General features: G+C 40.1%; 1 protein-coding gene across 1 annotated transcript; it reads left to right on the top strand.

The window, feature by feature from the left end:
* Positions 1–1,867: 1,867 nt before the first annotated feature.
* LOC131413964 (zinc finger protein with KRAB and SCAN domains 8) lies at positions 1,868–14,044 on the top strand. Its single transcript, XM_058554975.1, has 6 exons — positions 1,868–2,249; positions 8,692–9,202; positions 9,846–9,987; positions 11,795–11,886; positions 12,191–12,314; positions 13,005–14,044. The coding sequence occupies exons 2-6, from the start codon at positions 8,786–8,788 to the stop codon at positions 13,964–13,966; spliced, it is 1,737 nt and encodes a 578-aa protein (XP_058410958.1). The 5' UTR covers positions 1,868–2,249; positions 8,692–8,785; the 3' UTR covers positions 13,967–14,044.
* Positions 14,045–16,637: the final 2,593 nt, after the last annotated feature.

Raw genomic sequence — 16,637 nt, 5'->3', positions numbered from 1 at the left:
TGTTCATATAAGGCTACTTTTATTCAACATAATAATTTTGAGATTCATCCACATTGTTCATTTGTCAGTAGCTTCTTTTTACTTCTGAGTAGTGCTCCATTGTATGAACATAACACTATTTGATTCTCTATTCTTCTGTTGATGAACATCTGAGTTTTTCCAGTTTAGGCCTATTATGAATAAAGCTGATGTGAATATTCTTTGTGTAGACTTATGTTTTCATATCTCTTAGGTAATACCTAGGAGTGAGATTGCTGGGTCATAATGCAGGCATTATTTAACTTCATTAAAAACTGCCATTTTTTCAAACTAGTTATACCATTTTACATTCCCACTAGTAGTGTGTAAGAGCTCTAGTTGCTTCATATCCTCATTAGCACTTGGTATTGTCAGTCATCTTAATTTTAGCCATTCTAATTGATGTGTAGTGGTAACTCACTGTAGTTTTAATTTCATATATCCCTGATGAATAATGTGTTGAATACCTTTTCATGTACTTATTGGCCATTCGTGTATCTTCTTTTGTAAAGTATAGTTTCAAATCTTGTGCCTATTATGTTGGTCTATTTGTCTTCTTATGGATAAGGTGTGAAAGTTCTTTATGTATTCTGGATACCAGTTGTCAGAAATATATATTGCAAATGTTTTCCAGTCTGTAGCTTCTCTTCTCATTTTCTTAATGGTGCTTTTTGATGAGCATAAGATTTAAATGTTGATGAAGTCAAATTTATCAATTTTATATTATTAGTGCCTTTTGAGAAATCTTTGCCTAGGTCATGACACTATTTTACTTCTAAACTACCTATGTGTACAACTTTGGTTTTAAAAAATATATTTTTTTAATGTAAAAAAAGAAACTGAGAACAGAGTTCTATTCTGTCTCCAGTTATCTCCAGTAACCATCCCAGCCAGGAGGCAAAAGCTATGAAATGAAGATCAAAAATAAGTGCTTTGAAAGGATCTAGAATCTAACTTCTTAGTGTTTATTGTTATTTACTTGTTTGGTTGTGATGATTAGATGACAAAACCCTTAAAAACAAATCAAAACCACTAAGATTTGGTCCTGATGGGTGGACAAAATATTTTCAGGTTAGGGTTGGGGACTGGATAGAAACATTGGTGGTGGCTATCAGCAGGAACAGATAAAGAGGGGAAATTAAGGTGAAGATTGGAGGGGCACCTGAGAACTCAGAACAAATGGATAATTAGGAAAGGTGCTGAAGGAATAAAAATGTGGGACCAAAACAACAACAAAAATAAAAGACATTTCCCACAACCTCCACCGCTGAAATCCTATTTAGTCTGAAAGTTAAAACTTGAACACAACGGGGTATAAAGAATGAACGTAGATTTGTTTCCCAAACTTTGAGGTATTAAAACTAGAGTCTACTACAGAAGCTTCTGTTATAGTTTTAGCATTAAAAAGCTAAGCTGCAAATGCAGGTTTTATAAGAGATTGCAATTCATTAAGATAGGAAACGGTAAAAAATATATAAAGATTCGAAAAGAATCTATATTCAATTACAATTATTTTTTGAATACTTAGTGCAAAGTGTACTATTACTAGGTGCCATAGGAGATTTTATAAACTATGAACTACGATTAACAGGAATTCCTCAAGAAATTTGCAGTCTATTTTGGAGGACTGGATCTATTTATGCAGAGAGAACAGAAAAGGACAGGAGTATCTAACCTGGCCAAACGCGAGTCCAGTTACTTAGCACCAAAAGGATCCTTAAAAGGGCACCCTCCTCCACCGCCTTCCCAGCTTCCTCCTGTTCCCAGTAGTGGCCTCCGCACGCCCGCCGAACGGCCCTTGGGGACCGTTACCCTCGCCAGCGCCAGCGAGCGAGCGGAGCGGGCCCTGTGCGCGGGGCGGAGGTGACACAAAGAGCCGTCATTCCTCAGGACGTTCACGGTGCCCTGGAGTCGTGCAACCCCGCGACGCACAGCCGCGGGAGGAACCTGGTGCACAGCGTACTGCCTGTGAGGGGCGTAGTGCCCACGTCCCCTCCGTCGGCCAACCATAGAGCTTTCAGACCTCCAGGATTCCTAGAGAGCTTCCGGAAGTGCCTTTGGGGGGCAAGATGCTTGTTGGTCGGTGTTGTGCCTCCGCAGGGTTGGAAGTTAGGGGCTGGAGGGGCCTGGTCAGGTTACAGCTGTCGCGCCGTTTTCTCCCTGCCCTTCCTCAGGTGCGCCCACCGTTGGCCATCTCCTTTCCCCACCCCGGGCCGCCCCTGGAACTCACGGTGAGTACGGTTGGGGCTCCGGGCCGGAGGAAGGGCGCTTAGTGGCCAGACCAGGCCGCAGCTGAGGACAGGCCTGAGGGATCTGGAGAGGGGGCCTGAGCCGAGGTCGGCGTCCCGGCGTGATTCTGAAGGTCCCAGGCCGCTTTGGTTGCCGGCTCAAGCCGAGTCCGCGTCACCAAACTTTTTGCGAGGGAACCTTTTATGGGGGTTCGCTTTCTTCATCGCTATCGTTTTATAGTGTTATTTGCAGTCGATCTTATCTGTCTTAAGTTAGGAAACTGCCCCCGCGTTTTTATCCCACCATTTCCGCGATCTGAATTGTTTTTACTTAGCAGTTTTGCGTTTCTGTCACAATAAAATTGTCATTTAAAAAAAGAAAAGATGTTTTGCTTTTGGAAGCCCCAACTATGCATGGAAACATATTTTTGCTCTTAAGTTATTCTGGTCTTTGTAGTGTATTCAGAAAATGGTGGTGTGTTGCGGGATAATTGTACAAAAGAAACGTTTTTGACAACTTCAGGGTAATATAGAATTCAGCCTTAAGAATACTTACTTCGTTTGTTAAAGCTAACTGAAATAGACGCCTGGGAACTCTTTAGGAGGGGCCCCATTTCCAAAACTCAGGAGAAATTTTTGCCAGGCAACATGAAGACTGCCACCACCACCTCTAAAAACAGTCCATATTTCCCTTGTTTGATTAGTTCAGTTAAGTATATTTATGCAGTAATCTTTGTTTTAGCAAATACATAGGTATTTGGAACTTCTCTTGTGGTTAAGTGTAAAACGTGGTGGATGTTAAAACATTCAGCTTAGCAGTTTGAGATAACAATAAAGCATAGATAGCATTTGCTTCACCTACCTTTTCTTGATCTTTAAAGCCTGGAAAATATCTTTCTTTTTTTGCTTTATTTTCAGTTCCAGAAGATCCCAAATTAAACTGAGTCTGAAGGAAGAAAACATTCCTTCTTTATCTGTTGAAAAAATAGTGCCATTAAAAGCTGAGTTGTGCCTTCGGTCATTCAGAGGATTATAGCATTTGAGATCAGAAGAAGCTTTAAAGATTGACTATTTTAACTTACTAAATCAATAAACTTCACTAGGTATTCTTGAAAGAGGATGTAATAAGCAGTTTTTATCCACAAGGTGCTTGTCCACTTAATACAGATGTGTATACACAAAACTATTTGAGAGGAAGATATATAGTGGACTAATTTTGTAGTACATGTTTTTGTGTTTGGTTAGGTACAGGTTGTAGTTGTCAGAAACTGTATGATTGGAGAGGGAAGAAACTAAAAAATGGAAAATTAGCTACTAAAAAGAATCATCAAGATGGGGAATGGACAAGACCTGTTGGCTTGTTTGATATAAAATACGAACAAACCTGATAATTAGATGACCTCCATCAGTTTCACTATTGAGACTTTATCATTTACTATTCTTATATTAATGTATTAATTTAATATTTTAATATATCAACAATATAAAGTTCTTGATTGGTGCACACTTAACATTGAAATATTTTACTGCTAGTATTGACAAGGATTGATTATAAGACAGAAGATGCCCAGTTGTTCAGTAAAGATGAACCTTGGCTTTAAGGAAATTCATATGAAAACATGGTAAAACAATGACTATGCAGCATCACATTCTAAACAATTAGAGCTTAGAATTCATGTTCCATAGTAATGACCTTTTAAGTTTTTAAACTGTAAATAGCTATTTTGAGGAAATTTAGGAATTTATTAAATTTTAATTGATTTTTAAAATAAATTATTTTAAAACTATGAATGTTAATCTTGTTTGTTCAAAACAAAATTGATTACCCCTTGTCCCAAACCCTCCATAAAATCTCAATCTCTTGCCCAAATTCAGTCTCCTTTCAAAATTTCACTATTCCAGGAAATCCCCCCACTTCTCTGTAAAGTCATCATCCGTGAATTAAATCCACTGATGTTAATCACCATGTTTAACCTTATCTCTTGCTCCTTGGTTTTTCCTGTCTTATAGTTTACTCCAAACTGTTGTTCCCACCTTGTCTAATTTTAAAGACAGTTTTCAAATTCTCTTCCTTTTCTGTCCACACTCTCTAAGTAAGGGTTCTTAACCCTCCTGGAGTTCTTGGATAGGTGTCAGGTCTATAAACTCTACTGAAATTGAATATAAACTTTCGTGCCTATGGGCTTCCTTCTGAGGAGAAGTTCTGTGTTTTCCTTAGATGGAAGAGACTATGAACCAACTCCACCTCCCCTCCCCCCAAAAAAACTGAAAAATAGAGGCACTGCTTTGCAGACTCATGTCAGGAACAATATGTAATCTGATTTTCCTTCTAAGTGCCTATCTCTTCATTCCCTTTGTAGCTATAGGTCTGTGGTTTTATCTTGGTGTTAGCATCTCTTGCCAACTACTTTTTGCCTTTGGTTATGCTCGTCTTGATTTTCTACAGTGCTGCCTTCAGTTATATTTTTCTCCAATCCGTTGTCTACAATGCTGCCATTGTGATCCATCTGGCATACAAATATATAATATAACTTCCCTGCTTAAAAAGAGATACAAAGGAAAAGGTTACTGCCACAAGCAGACATATGCAAGAAAACCATGGCCATGGCAGACAGTTGCAGTATTCTACATAATGTGATAAATCCTATATTTGGGTGATGTAAAAAATATCTTGGCAAGAATGAGCACTTTAATCTGCTTGGGGAGAGGCAGGTATGGGGTGGGAATGACAGAGAAGACCTCATGAAAAAGGTAAGCTGGGACTTTTAAGTTAGAGTGTAGTGGTTTCAGCTAGACCAGGATTTATTAACCTTGACATTGACACTTTGGGCCAGATCACTCTTTGTTTTGGGGGGCTATGTTATGCATTGTAGGAGGTTTAGTAGCATCTCTGGCCTTTACCCACTGGTTACTAGCAGCACCCCTTACCCTCAGCTGTCAAATGTCAAATGTCCCTTGGAGAGGGGGGCAAAATTGCTCCCAATTGAGAACCACTGAGCTAGAGTAAAGAGCTCTGCAGCAGAATGGAGGTTTGAGAAGCCACATTCAGAAATGTGAGTTTGAATGCTATATGCTGTATGAAGGTGAGTTTATAGCAGATAAAGCTAGGCAGGTTTACATATCATGAAGGGCCTTGCATACCATGTTGAAGAGTTGGGTTCCCTGTTGAAAGATTTTTAAGGAGGTGAGTCATATTACATATTTGTTAAAATAGTCTCTCTGGCAGTATATTAGTTTCATAGGGCTACTGTAACAAAGTACCACAAACTGGATGGCTTAACACAGAAATTTATTCTCTCACAGTTGTGGAGGCCAAAAGTCCAAAACCAAGGTGTTGGCAGGGCCATGCTCTCCCACCTTCTGATTACCAGCAGTCCTTGGCATTCCTGGTCCTTTTTTTTTTTTTTTTTTTGTGAGAAAGATCAGTCCTGAGCTAACATCCATGCCAATCCTCCTCTTTTTGCTGAGGAAGACTGGCCCTGGGCTAACATCCGTGCCCATCTTCCTCCACTTTATATGGGACGCCGCCACAGCATGGCCTGACAAGCGGTGCCTCAGTGCGCGCCCGGGATCCAAACCTGCAAACCCGGGCCGCCAGCAGCAGAGCGCACGCACTTAACCGCTAGGCCACGAGGCCGGCCCCGTGGCATTCCTTGTCTTATAGCTGCATAACTCCATCTCTGTAGTCACAGCTCTCTTCTGTGTCTGTGTCTTCACATGGCCTTTCCTTTGTGTGTGTCAATCTCTGTGTCTCTTCTCTTCTTAAAAGTACACCAGTCATATTGGATTAAGGGCCCACTCTAGCCCAGTATGACATCATCTTAACTTGATTACATTTGCAATGACCCTAATTCCAAATAAGGTCGCATTCATGGGTACCAGAGGTTAGGACCTCAACACGTCTTTTTTGGGGACACAATTCAACCCCACCAGCTTTGTGGAACATGAATGGGAGAAAAGCATAACCAAAGGCAAGAAGACCACTTAACACTGCAGCTGCAGGCAAGAGAGATGTCTAATACCAAAGATAGAAGCCATAGATGTAAATCCCACAAAGAAATAGGACCCTGTAATTGAACTCTTTGGACCTCAGGTCTTGTATGTAGACCTTACTCTTCAACAAATATAGATACATTCTGTGTTTGGTATTGTAAATAACAGCCCTCTAATGTTCTTCAATTCTATCAGTAAGATGCAACATATAGACCTCTACTCATGGGGAACATACAGTTAAGTTAGGAAGTCAGAACTCCTTTGCAACTAATAATACACAATTATTGGAAAAGTGACATTAAAGTAGTACACATTTATGTAACAGAAGTATAGAGTAAGAGGGAAATCACTTCCAATTGGAGTCATCAAGAGAGGATTTTAAAGGTGAAAGTGTTTTATCTTGTCCTTTAAGAATAGGTAGTTTGGGCACTAAAGAAAGAAATCAGAGAAGACTAATAAATGGAAAAATATATCGTGTTTATGGAATGGAATACTCAGTATTGTTAAGATATCAGTTGTCCCTTAACTAAGCTGTAGATTCAACACAAATCCAATTCCAGAATTTTTTTGTAGGAACAAAGAAGCCAGTTCCAAAATTTATATCAAAAGGCAACAGAACTAGAAAAGCCAAAACAATTTTGAAAACGAACAACAAAGTTGCAGGACTCTTAGTACCTGATTTCAAGATTTTAAAAGCCACAACAATCAAGACAGTTTTGTATTAGTGAAAGGATAACATATAGGTCAATGGAACAGAATACAGATTCCAGAAATAGACCCACACACATATGGTCAATTGATTTTTGACAGGTACAAAGACAGTTCAATGGATCAAGGGTAATCATTTCTGCACATGGTTCTGGAACAACTTGATATCTTTATGTAACAAAATGAACCTCCCTCCCCGTACCTCAAACTCGATACAAAAATTAACTCGAAATGGATCATAAACCTAAAGGTAAAACCTAAAAGTATAAAACTTTTAAAAGAAAACAGGAGAAAATCTTTGTGGCCTTGGATTAAGCAAAGATTTCTTAGATACGACACCAAAAGCACAATCCCTTAAAGAAAAAAATTGACAAACTTCAAAATAATTATGAATTTCTGTTCTTTGAAAGGCACTGTTAAAAGAATGAAACGGAGGCAATATTTGCAAATCACATATCTCATAAAGGACTTGTATCCAAAATATGTAAGGAACTCTCAAAACTCAGTAATAAAAAAACCCCTAAATTAAAAAATAGGCAAAAGTTTTGAACAGATACCTCACCAGAGAAGATATGTGGATGGCAAATAAGCACATGAAAGGATATTCAACATTATAAGTCAGGGAAATGCAGATTAAAACCATAGTGAGATACCACTACACAACTATCAGAATATCTAAAATTTAGAAGAAAGAAATACTGGTCAGGATATGGAGCAACTGCAATTCTCACATATTTGCTAGTGGAATACAAAGTGTTATAGCCACTTTGAAAAACAGTTGGGCAGTTTCTTAGAAAGTTATACATACATTTACCATATGACCCAGCAATTTTACTTCTGGATATTTGCCCACATGAAATGAAAACTATGTTCACACAGAAAGTCATATGCAGATGTTCATAGTGGCTTTATTTGTAATCATCAAAAACGCAACAACTGAGATATCTTTTCAACTGACGAATGGATAAGGAAACATACATCCATAAAAGGAATAAAATACTGATAACATGCAACAGCATTGATGATCTCAAATGTATTATGCTAAGTGAGAGATGCCAGACTCAAAAGGCTACATACTGTATGATTTTATTTATAAAACATTCTGGAAGGTCATTAGTGTGTGAGACTAGACTTTTGCGTTGTAGGTGTTGATAGGGCATCCGGGTTCCTTGGAGATGCGGGACCAGTGCTCCAAAGCGAGTTGTAGAGCTTGAGATAAGGTCCATAGTAGAAGTTACCCTTGAGACAGGAGGGAAGATAGGGAGCACAGGTAGGAATGAATGTTAGTGGAGAAGAGCAAAGTGTCAGGACAGTTCTTGACAATACCTTGAGCTAGATTATATGGAAATTAGTCTCTTCTGTTGAGACTGAGGGACAAGTTGAGAGCTGAAGTGTGTAGAAACAGTACAGCTGGTGTAGCAAATGCTGAAAGGAGTTAAATCAGCAGCACTGAGGGCCAGCTGAAGTTAAATACTTGCAATTAGACCCAGCCTGCATGGTTTCCTGCCTTTGTTTAGCTATGTTCCACATCCCTAAAGAGAGAAAGCAGAAGGAAGGGGTTATTCCTCAGATGGGTTTGGCATGGCAGAAGGGTTAGGAGATAAGGAGTTGCTTCGGAAACCATGAAGAACACTTAAATGACTGAGCCATGAAGTCCATGTCATGGTAGGGAGCCTGATAAGTTATCTTAGTAAATTACTATGACCTTTGACTTGCCATAACACTATTTGTCATTTTCCCCAAGAAGTGCCGTTAAAGAAGAGGCCCTTGGAAGTTTCTTCTCTTAAGAAGATTAAAAAGGTAGTGGAAACAAGCCTCCTGAACTTTTCTGACCCTAAATGGCTGCAGAATCAAGAAAGTCTTTAGCCCCATCCCCTCCAGACCAGGCTCCGGAAGAGGACCTCGTAATTGTCAAGGTAGAGGAAGATCATGGTTGGGACCAGGAATCAAGTATACATGAAAATAACCCTCCTGGCCAAGAGCTGTTCCGCCTGCGCTTCAGGAAGTTATGCTACCAGGAGACACTAGGACCCCGAGAAGCTCTGATCCAACTCCGGGCACTTTGCCATCAATGGCTGAGGCCAGATTTGAATACCAAGGAGCAGATCCTAGAGCTGCTAGTACTGGAGCAGTTCTTGAGCATCCTGCCTGAGGATCTCCAGACTCTGGTTAAGGAACATCAGCTAGAGAATGGAGAGGAGGTGGTGACCCTATTGGAGGATTTGGAAAGGCAGATTGATATACTAGGACGGCCAGTAAGTAGAACGAGGTGTGCATGCCGTGACTGTGGGAGTCCTAGAAGCTGGGTGGATTGGCACCACCATGGGAGTAAACACTGAGCATGAGTTTCTGTTGTAGGAGGATGAAAATAGTTGTAGTGTAGATGGCTTGTATTTGTAGAGTTCTTTTTATTTTTGTAAAGGATATAAATCCATATTTTATCCTCAGAACACCTCTACAACTTACTGGTGCTGTTTGCCAGATGGGAAAGTGATGCATAGAGAGCTTAAATTAGTTTTTCAGGGGCACCCAGATAACTAAAGGTAGATATGAGACCGGAACTTTGGTTTCCTACTTCCTTATCAAAAGTTTTTTCCACTGAATAGTACTGCTATAAGTTTCTGTTTATCATTCTTATTCTCCTGCCTTGAGAGTGCAAAATATTGGTGGTGTATGCAGCAGGGAGGGCATTAGCAGAAATCTTTTCCTTCAGTACTGAGCAGAAGTGATGCCTTTCTGTGCTAATCAACATATTTGTGTTCCTTACTGCCCCTAGGAAGTAACTGAGACTCTGCCTCTCCCTTCCCCAAGCATGTAGATGTTCTCTTGGTCCTCTTACATCGTTCACTTCATTTCTCAAGGGGATTCCTTTTAACACAACTGTCCCATTGTTTCCAGGTCCCAGCTCGTGCACATGGACATGGGGTAATCTGGGAGGAGGTGGTGCATTCAGAATCTGCACCAAAGCCTCCAAATACTCAGCTCCAACCTGTGGCAACCCAGCACAAATCTCCAGTGTTCCATGGGCCACAAGAGAGAGGTGAGGAGCCAGATTTTATTGATGAGGGTTGGGGGAAGTAGGAAAGGAAAGAAAGTACATTTGGGCCACCTATCTAGTTCCTGGAGAGAACCAGGAACTAGAATCACTGTACAGACCAGTCATATGATCTGGTTTAAATGTTTATCTAGGCTTCAAATACAGACTGTCAGTTCCAGTGGTAAACTAATGAACAAATTAAAAAATTTGGGGATTTTTATGTATTCACACATTTCTGTTACCCCACCATATTTACAACATAGGCATTGAGGTTTTTCTGGTATCATCAAGCCACTTTATTTGTAAATATTTCAGTTTATATTTCCTCAAACAAGGGCATTTTCTTAGATAACTGCAATAAATTCGTCACAATTAGGAAATGTAACACTACTAATCTAGTCCACAGTTCATATTCATTTTTGGCCAGTTGTCCCGATAATGTTCTTCCTGAGTCCATTCCAAGAACACACTTTGCAGTTAGTTGTCATGTCTCTTTAGTCTCCTTTAATTTGGAATAGTTGAAGAGTACAGGTCAGTTATTTTGTAAAATGTCTGCAATTTGGGTTTATGTGATGGTTCCTCATATTTAGATTGAAGTTGTGTATATTTGGCAGGAACACCCCAGAAGTGATGTTGTGTCCTTCTCAGGGATACAACAGGCGTTTGTCCTGTTATTGGTAATGTTATCTTTGATAACTTGGTTAAGGTTATTCTTGCTAGGTTGATTGTTGTAAAAGTTACTATTTTTCCCTTTGTAATTAATAAGTAATTTGTGGGGAGACACTCTTAAGTCTTTGTAAATATCCTAGTCCTCATCAAACTTTTGTTGCTAAAACACTAGTTTTAGTATTCATTGATGCTTCTTGACTGAATCAGTGATTACTAAAACTGTTACAAAGTGATTATTTCCTAACTCTGTTATTCCTTCTATATTTATTTGTTTATTGTGATGGAGAGTGTTCCCTTCTCCTCATTTTATTATTTTTTTAAATTTATCAGTATGGACTCATAACTTCTTATTTTATTCCAGAAATATTCTGTTACTGTCTTTATTTTGATGCTTAAACTGTCTCAGATTTGGCCAAAGGAGGCCCCTTCAGTCTGAGTCCTGTGCGCTTTTGACATTTCCTCATCATTTTTTGAGAACTTTCTTACTTTCTTATAGAACAAGATGTTCTAGTCTCATCTCATACTTGCCCTGCATTCCTTATTTTTTCATTTATGTGGTTTATGGTAGTTGTTCTATATAAATGGATTTTTAATATTTCTAAAGAAGAAGCATAGAAACATTTTCAATTAATAATATAATTATTGTCTAAAATTCTAAATCTTGTTGCCCAAGACACAGTAGTCTATGTTGATTCTGGTATAGCACTGTCTGGTATTTATAGGAAGCAGATACTGACAGTCATGGTAGACATTTCAGAAAAGTAATAGAGTTCATAGAGATAGATTGATTCTCATATTCAGTTTGCTGAGACATCAGGACCTAAAGAAATACTGCATACAGGCTCAAGGATAAAATATAGCTTTGGTGGTAGAGAAGAAACCGTAAAGTGATTCCTGTAAGGAGACCAGTACACTTTCTATTTTTGACTCGTAACTTGAGGCTGAGTAGGACATCAAAATGCACGTGTTTTGTGGGCAACCATAGGTATGTATCCAGAGCCCGTGATATCAGCATTTCATGTGCAAAATCTCCGGCATGCATATTTTCTGAAATACAGATAATTTTGGAATGGGTTAATGCTAGGTCCCACAACCACAGGACAAGGCTGGTATCATTCATAGCTCCTTTCTCCTCTCTCAGCCATTTCTACTTCTCAGAGTCCTGCCCCTTCCCAGAAAGGATGTCCTGGAGACCAGGAGATGACAGCTACACTTCTTACAGCAGGGTTCCAGGTGAGTCGTGCTCCTTCTCACTGAAACCCCATAGCTCTACTTGACAGTTTTTGTGGCATCCACCCCATGTTTGGACTGTCTGTAGCAGTACTCACCCAAGAACTTGCCCCAAATTCTTTTGCATAGAGACAGATCAATCCTTTATTTTCCCCTAATAAATCTTTTCTTCCCAGCTATTCACATTCCTTTACACAGTATGTTCCCATCTCTTGATCCTCTCCGACCCTGGTGGATCTCTCTGACACTCTGGGTTTGAGCTGTGGAACAGTCCCAGTCCCCAAATGGGGATCTTGTTTTGTTTCAGACTTTGGAGAAGATCGAAGACATGGCTGTGTCCCTAATTCGAGAGGAGTGGCTTCTCGATCCATCACAGAAGGATCTGAGTAGAGATAACAGGCCAGAGAATTACAGAAACATGTTCTCCCTGGGTAAGGAGAGCTCTGGTTGTTATTATCATTTAAGGTTTTTTGTTCATTTGTTTTTTATGTGTACAGTGGTTGTGAACTTTCTGAAAGGCATAGTTGAGTTTAAACTCAGAATCTAATGGAGAGATACAATATTGAGACTTCTTGAGGTTGAAAATGAAACTTTTATTCTCCAATTCAGGACTTAGCTTACAATTTGTAAGTGGGTATTGGTCTTTTTGCTAATTGGAAATTGAAATCTTTTCGTGTTCTCTGAGTTCACTCATTGCTTCTGCTCCCAGTTCCCATAAGATCTTTACATAGATTTCTCTCAGTTAGGCCTGTTGTGCTCCTCTCTTAATGACTGGGGCTCTTTTCCATTTCTGTCCCACTCGTTAGATCTTTTAGTAGTTCTGTATTCCTTCCCATTCCCCAACGTCCATTTCTCCTCAGTGGATCCATTCCCTACTTTAGTCTCCCTTCCAACTATCCTCTTTTTTCATGGCACTTCTTCCCCATGTGGCCTGTCGTACTTCTGTTTGACCCTGCTCATATCTCCCCATATTGTGAAAGCATTTTGACGACAGACAGAAGCTTTGCATTTACTTGTAGCTGTTCCATCTGTATTTTCCTTTTTCTCTATCTTCAATTCCTTTCTCCTAACAGAGAAGAGGAAGTGACATTGGCTTGATGTTTATTTCATTTTTATTTCAGGTGGTGAGACCAGGAATGAGAACAGGGAATTAGCTTCAAAACAGGTAATATCTACTGGAATCCAACCACATGGAGAGACAGCTGCCAAATGCAACGGGGATGTTATCGGGGGTCTTGAGCATGGAGAAGCTCGAGACCTTCTGGGCAGATTAGAGAGGCAGCGGGGAAATCCCACCCAAGAGAGACGACATAAATGTGATGAATGTGGGAAGAGCTTTGCTCAGAGTTCAGGCCTTGTTCGCCACTGGAGAATCCACACTGGGGAGAAACCCTATCAGTGTAATGTGTGTGGTAAAGCCTTCAGTTACAGGTCAGCCCTTCTTTCCCATCAGGATATCCACAACAAAGTAAAACGCTACCACTGTAAGGAGTGTGGTAAAGCCTTCAGTCAAAACACAGGCCTGATCCTGCACCAGAGAATCCATACTGGGGAGAAGCCGTATCAGTGCAATCAGTGTGGGAAGGCTTTCAGTCAGAGTGCGGGCCTTATTCTGCACCAGAGAATCCACAGTGGGGAGAGACCCTATGAATGTAATGAGTGTGGGAAAGCTTTCAGTCATAGCTCACACCTCATTGGACATCAGAGAATCCACACAGGGGAGAAGCCCTATGAGTGTGATGAGTGTGGGAAAACCTTCAGGCGAAGCTCACATCTTATTGGCCATCAGAGAAGCCACACTGGGGAGAAACCCTACAAATGCAATGAGTGTGGGAGGGCCTTCAGTCAGAAGTCAGGCCTTATTGAACATCAGAGAATCCACACTGGCGAAAGACCCTATAAATGTAAAGAATGTGGGAAAGCTTTCAATGGGAACACTGGCCTCATTCAGCATCTGAGAATTCACACAGGGGAGAAGCCCTATCAATGTAATGAGTGTGGGAAAGCCTTTATTCAGAGGTCGAGTCTCATTCGACATCAGAGAATCCACAGTGGAGAAAAACCTGAATCCATAGGAGTTTAGGAAAAAACTTCAGTCATAGTTTGGGCATTATTCAATGTTAGAGAAACCACATGCTGGTGAGAGGTCTTTCAGTGCAGTGAGAGGTCTTTCAGTGCAGTAAAAAGGCAGAAAGTTTGTCATCGTTGTAACCTTACCTAGGGTCAGAATCGATAGTGCTGGTAAAGTTAGAATAGCTCTTCAGTAGTTTGGGCCGAGTACCTTGATGCAGGTTGATTAGCTTGACTGTCTTGGGAGGTGTCTGATGGAGTGGAGCTCCTGATGGCCTAATGATCTTTTAGAAATTTAAAATAGCATTAGAGCAAGTTGCTTGTCGTGGCTCGAGGCACTTAGCTTTGTTTTTTTGGGCGAGTAGCTGTAGGTTTGAGAGAGGTTGCTCCTCCTAGTTCCTCTGCTTTTTCCAATCTCCCATGATCCCCTTCTCCCATTTATTCCCCTGAAGGTGCACTTGTGCTCCTAATCTGATCTAAGAAGCTGCTTTAGTGCAAAGCAGCCTCTGTGTGAGACTTAACATTTGTATGTAGCTTTCTAAGATCCTAGTTCTGGGGAAATTTTTACAGACACTTATGTATTTATGCTTAGGTGTGCATTTTATTTTATTCTGATGTTCCTGATAGTGGAAATCCATATACCCCCACAAACTCAGAATGCTATATTTTTAACAGCACGCCAGCATTTTTCTTCATATATCACCTTCACTGACTCCACTGAGTCATTGAGCATCCATACGTATCCTTCACAACCCCCAGTCCCAGTACCTGTGTCAGCAAAGGAAGTGGACGCATTAGTGATGGTTGTGGGAATGATGCAGAGAAAGAGGTGAGTGGAGATTCAGCCCAGCGGCTTCAGCTTGGATGGTTGTACCTTTTGGTGACTTCTGGCTCTCCTTTCCACCTTCCCACTGTACACCATGGTCCAAATAGGTATTTACACTATCCTGGTTATGGCATCACATGGGAGAAAGAAGAGACAGAGGTGCTTGAAGAAGACATTAAAATGCTGACAAAGAATATACACTTGTCCCTTTAAGCCCATTACAATACTGTTTTTCTCAGGTTTCTATCAGTCTGCACAAAACCCCTGACTAGATGGTCTGTCACTCTTGTCATTACCCTGGACCCACCTCCTTAGATGGCCTCAACACCTCACTCATCATTCTCCATCTGTTTCTTGCCATTAGCTTTATATATCCACAGTGGTAATCTGTCAAATACTTCACCTTAAAATTGCTCATTCTTCTGAATTCTGGCGTACTCCATCTGTAATCCAGAAAAGACACAATATTAAACTCATCATCATCGGGCACTGTATTTCATCTTTGAGGCTTTCAGTATACCGAGGGATATTGTGTAAAGTAATGAGGTTAGTTTAAAGTAACACACCAGAACTTAGGCATCCAAACGTGGATTGTCCTTTAGATTGAGCAGTTCTGGTTATTCCAGTAGTGCTATTATTCCAGTAGTGCTACCACTCCTCCAAATATTTGGAACACTCTCAAAATTCCCATTTAATAAACCATACAAGAAAACTCTATTACTCTTGAGTCACATCTCATTTTTGACCATTTAATTACCCACTTATTCACCAGATTTGGAATTGAGTCACTTATGGCTGCTTTCGAAATTGCAATTGATTCCATTAATCCTATTCAGAAGAATATGATGTACGTTCTGATGAAAACTCCAAGAGAAGTTCTGCAACTTCACACTGGCTATCCTGAACAGGGACAACACTATTAATCATGTTATTTTATGATTGATGTTTTTAAAAATCAGTCATAAACTCTTACATCATAGAGGTCCACCTTTTGGATCATAAATTCCTTCCCTATAACATCCCTTCTCTACCCCCACTATGGTCCGCCTTCACCACTAACAACATCAAGGTTATCTACTCCTATTTCCTCTAGCCATTGGTACCCGCTTGTCATTTGTCATCCTGGTTTCGTTGGTTAACTTTTTCAAAACAGTGTTTTCCATTATCCTTTATTTTCTTATCCTCCCTTCTCTCTCTCTTTTTTTTTTTTTTTTTTTGCCTATAGATTACCATTCCTAATTCCCTTATAGTTGAAATTTCAAGAAACCAGAAACTAATAAATCTGGTTATCTCTAGATCCTTGCTCTCTGCTTAAGTTGTGCCTTACCCTCTGTAAGATACTAATTCTGCCTGAGGCCAGTGCTACCTGTGTACAGATATTACATAGGATGGGTATGTTGTCAGAGGGAGAACGTGTGTGTGCGTGTGCATGTACACACACACACACTCCTCCCATACAGTGTAGAGGATCACTTGCCTTCTATTTCAATGGAAGCTCTTAGCAGAGCAACGTATTGAAATAACTATAGATGTACCAGCTAATATCTCTTTACTCAGAGTAATGTTTACCCAGATTACTTAAATCTCAGAATTTCCATGCATCTGGCAGAAATTCAGAGAAAAGAAAATATGACCAGATTGATTAGTGTTATACTGGGATGAATGTGAGGAAAGACATGACTTGAAAGAACTATCAAGGCTAATTCAGCACACCTATTGAAATAGCCAAGTAGTATAAGATGGTAGAAAAAGATTTCTTTGGGGGCATAAGTAGAAGTCCATTCTTGGTCTCCATTTCTCACTCTTAGCATTAGAATATTGTTGGTCAGCCTATATGACCTCATTTTGAGTTCCTAAC

Source organism: Diceros bicornis, chromosome 14 (genome assembly GCF_020826845.1).
Source record: "Diceros bicornis minor isolate mBicDic1 chromosome 14, mDicBic1.mat.cur, whole genome shotgun sequence".
In the NCBI taxonomy this organism is placed as follows: Eukaryota; Metazoa; Chordata; class Mammalia; order Perissodactyla; family Rhinocerotidae; genus Diceros; species Diceros bicornis.
Note: the sequence above shows the minus strand (reverse complement) of the source record. Positions and strands in the feature narration are given on the sequence as shown.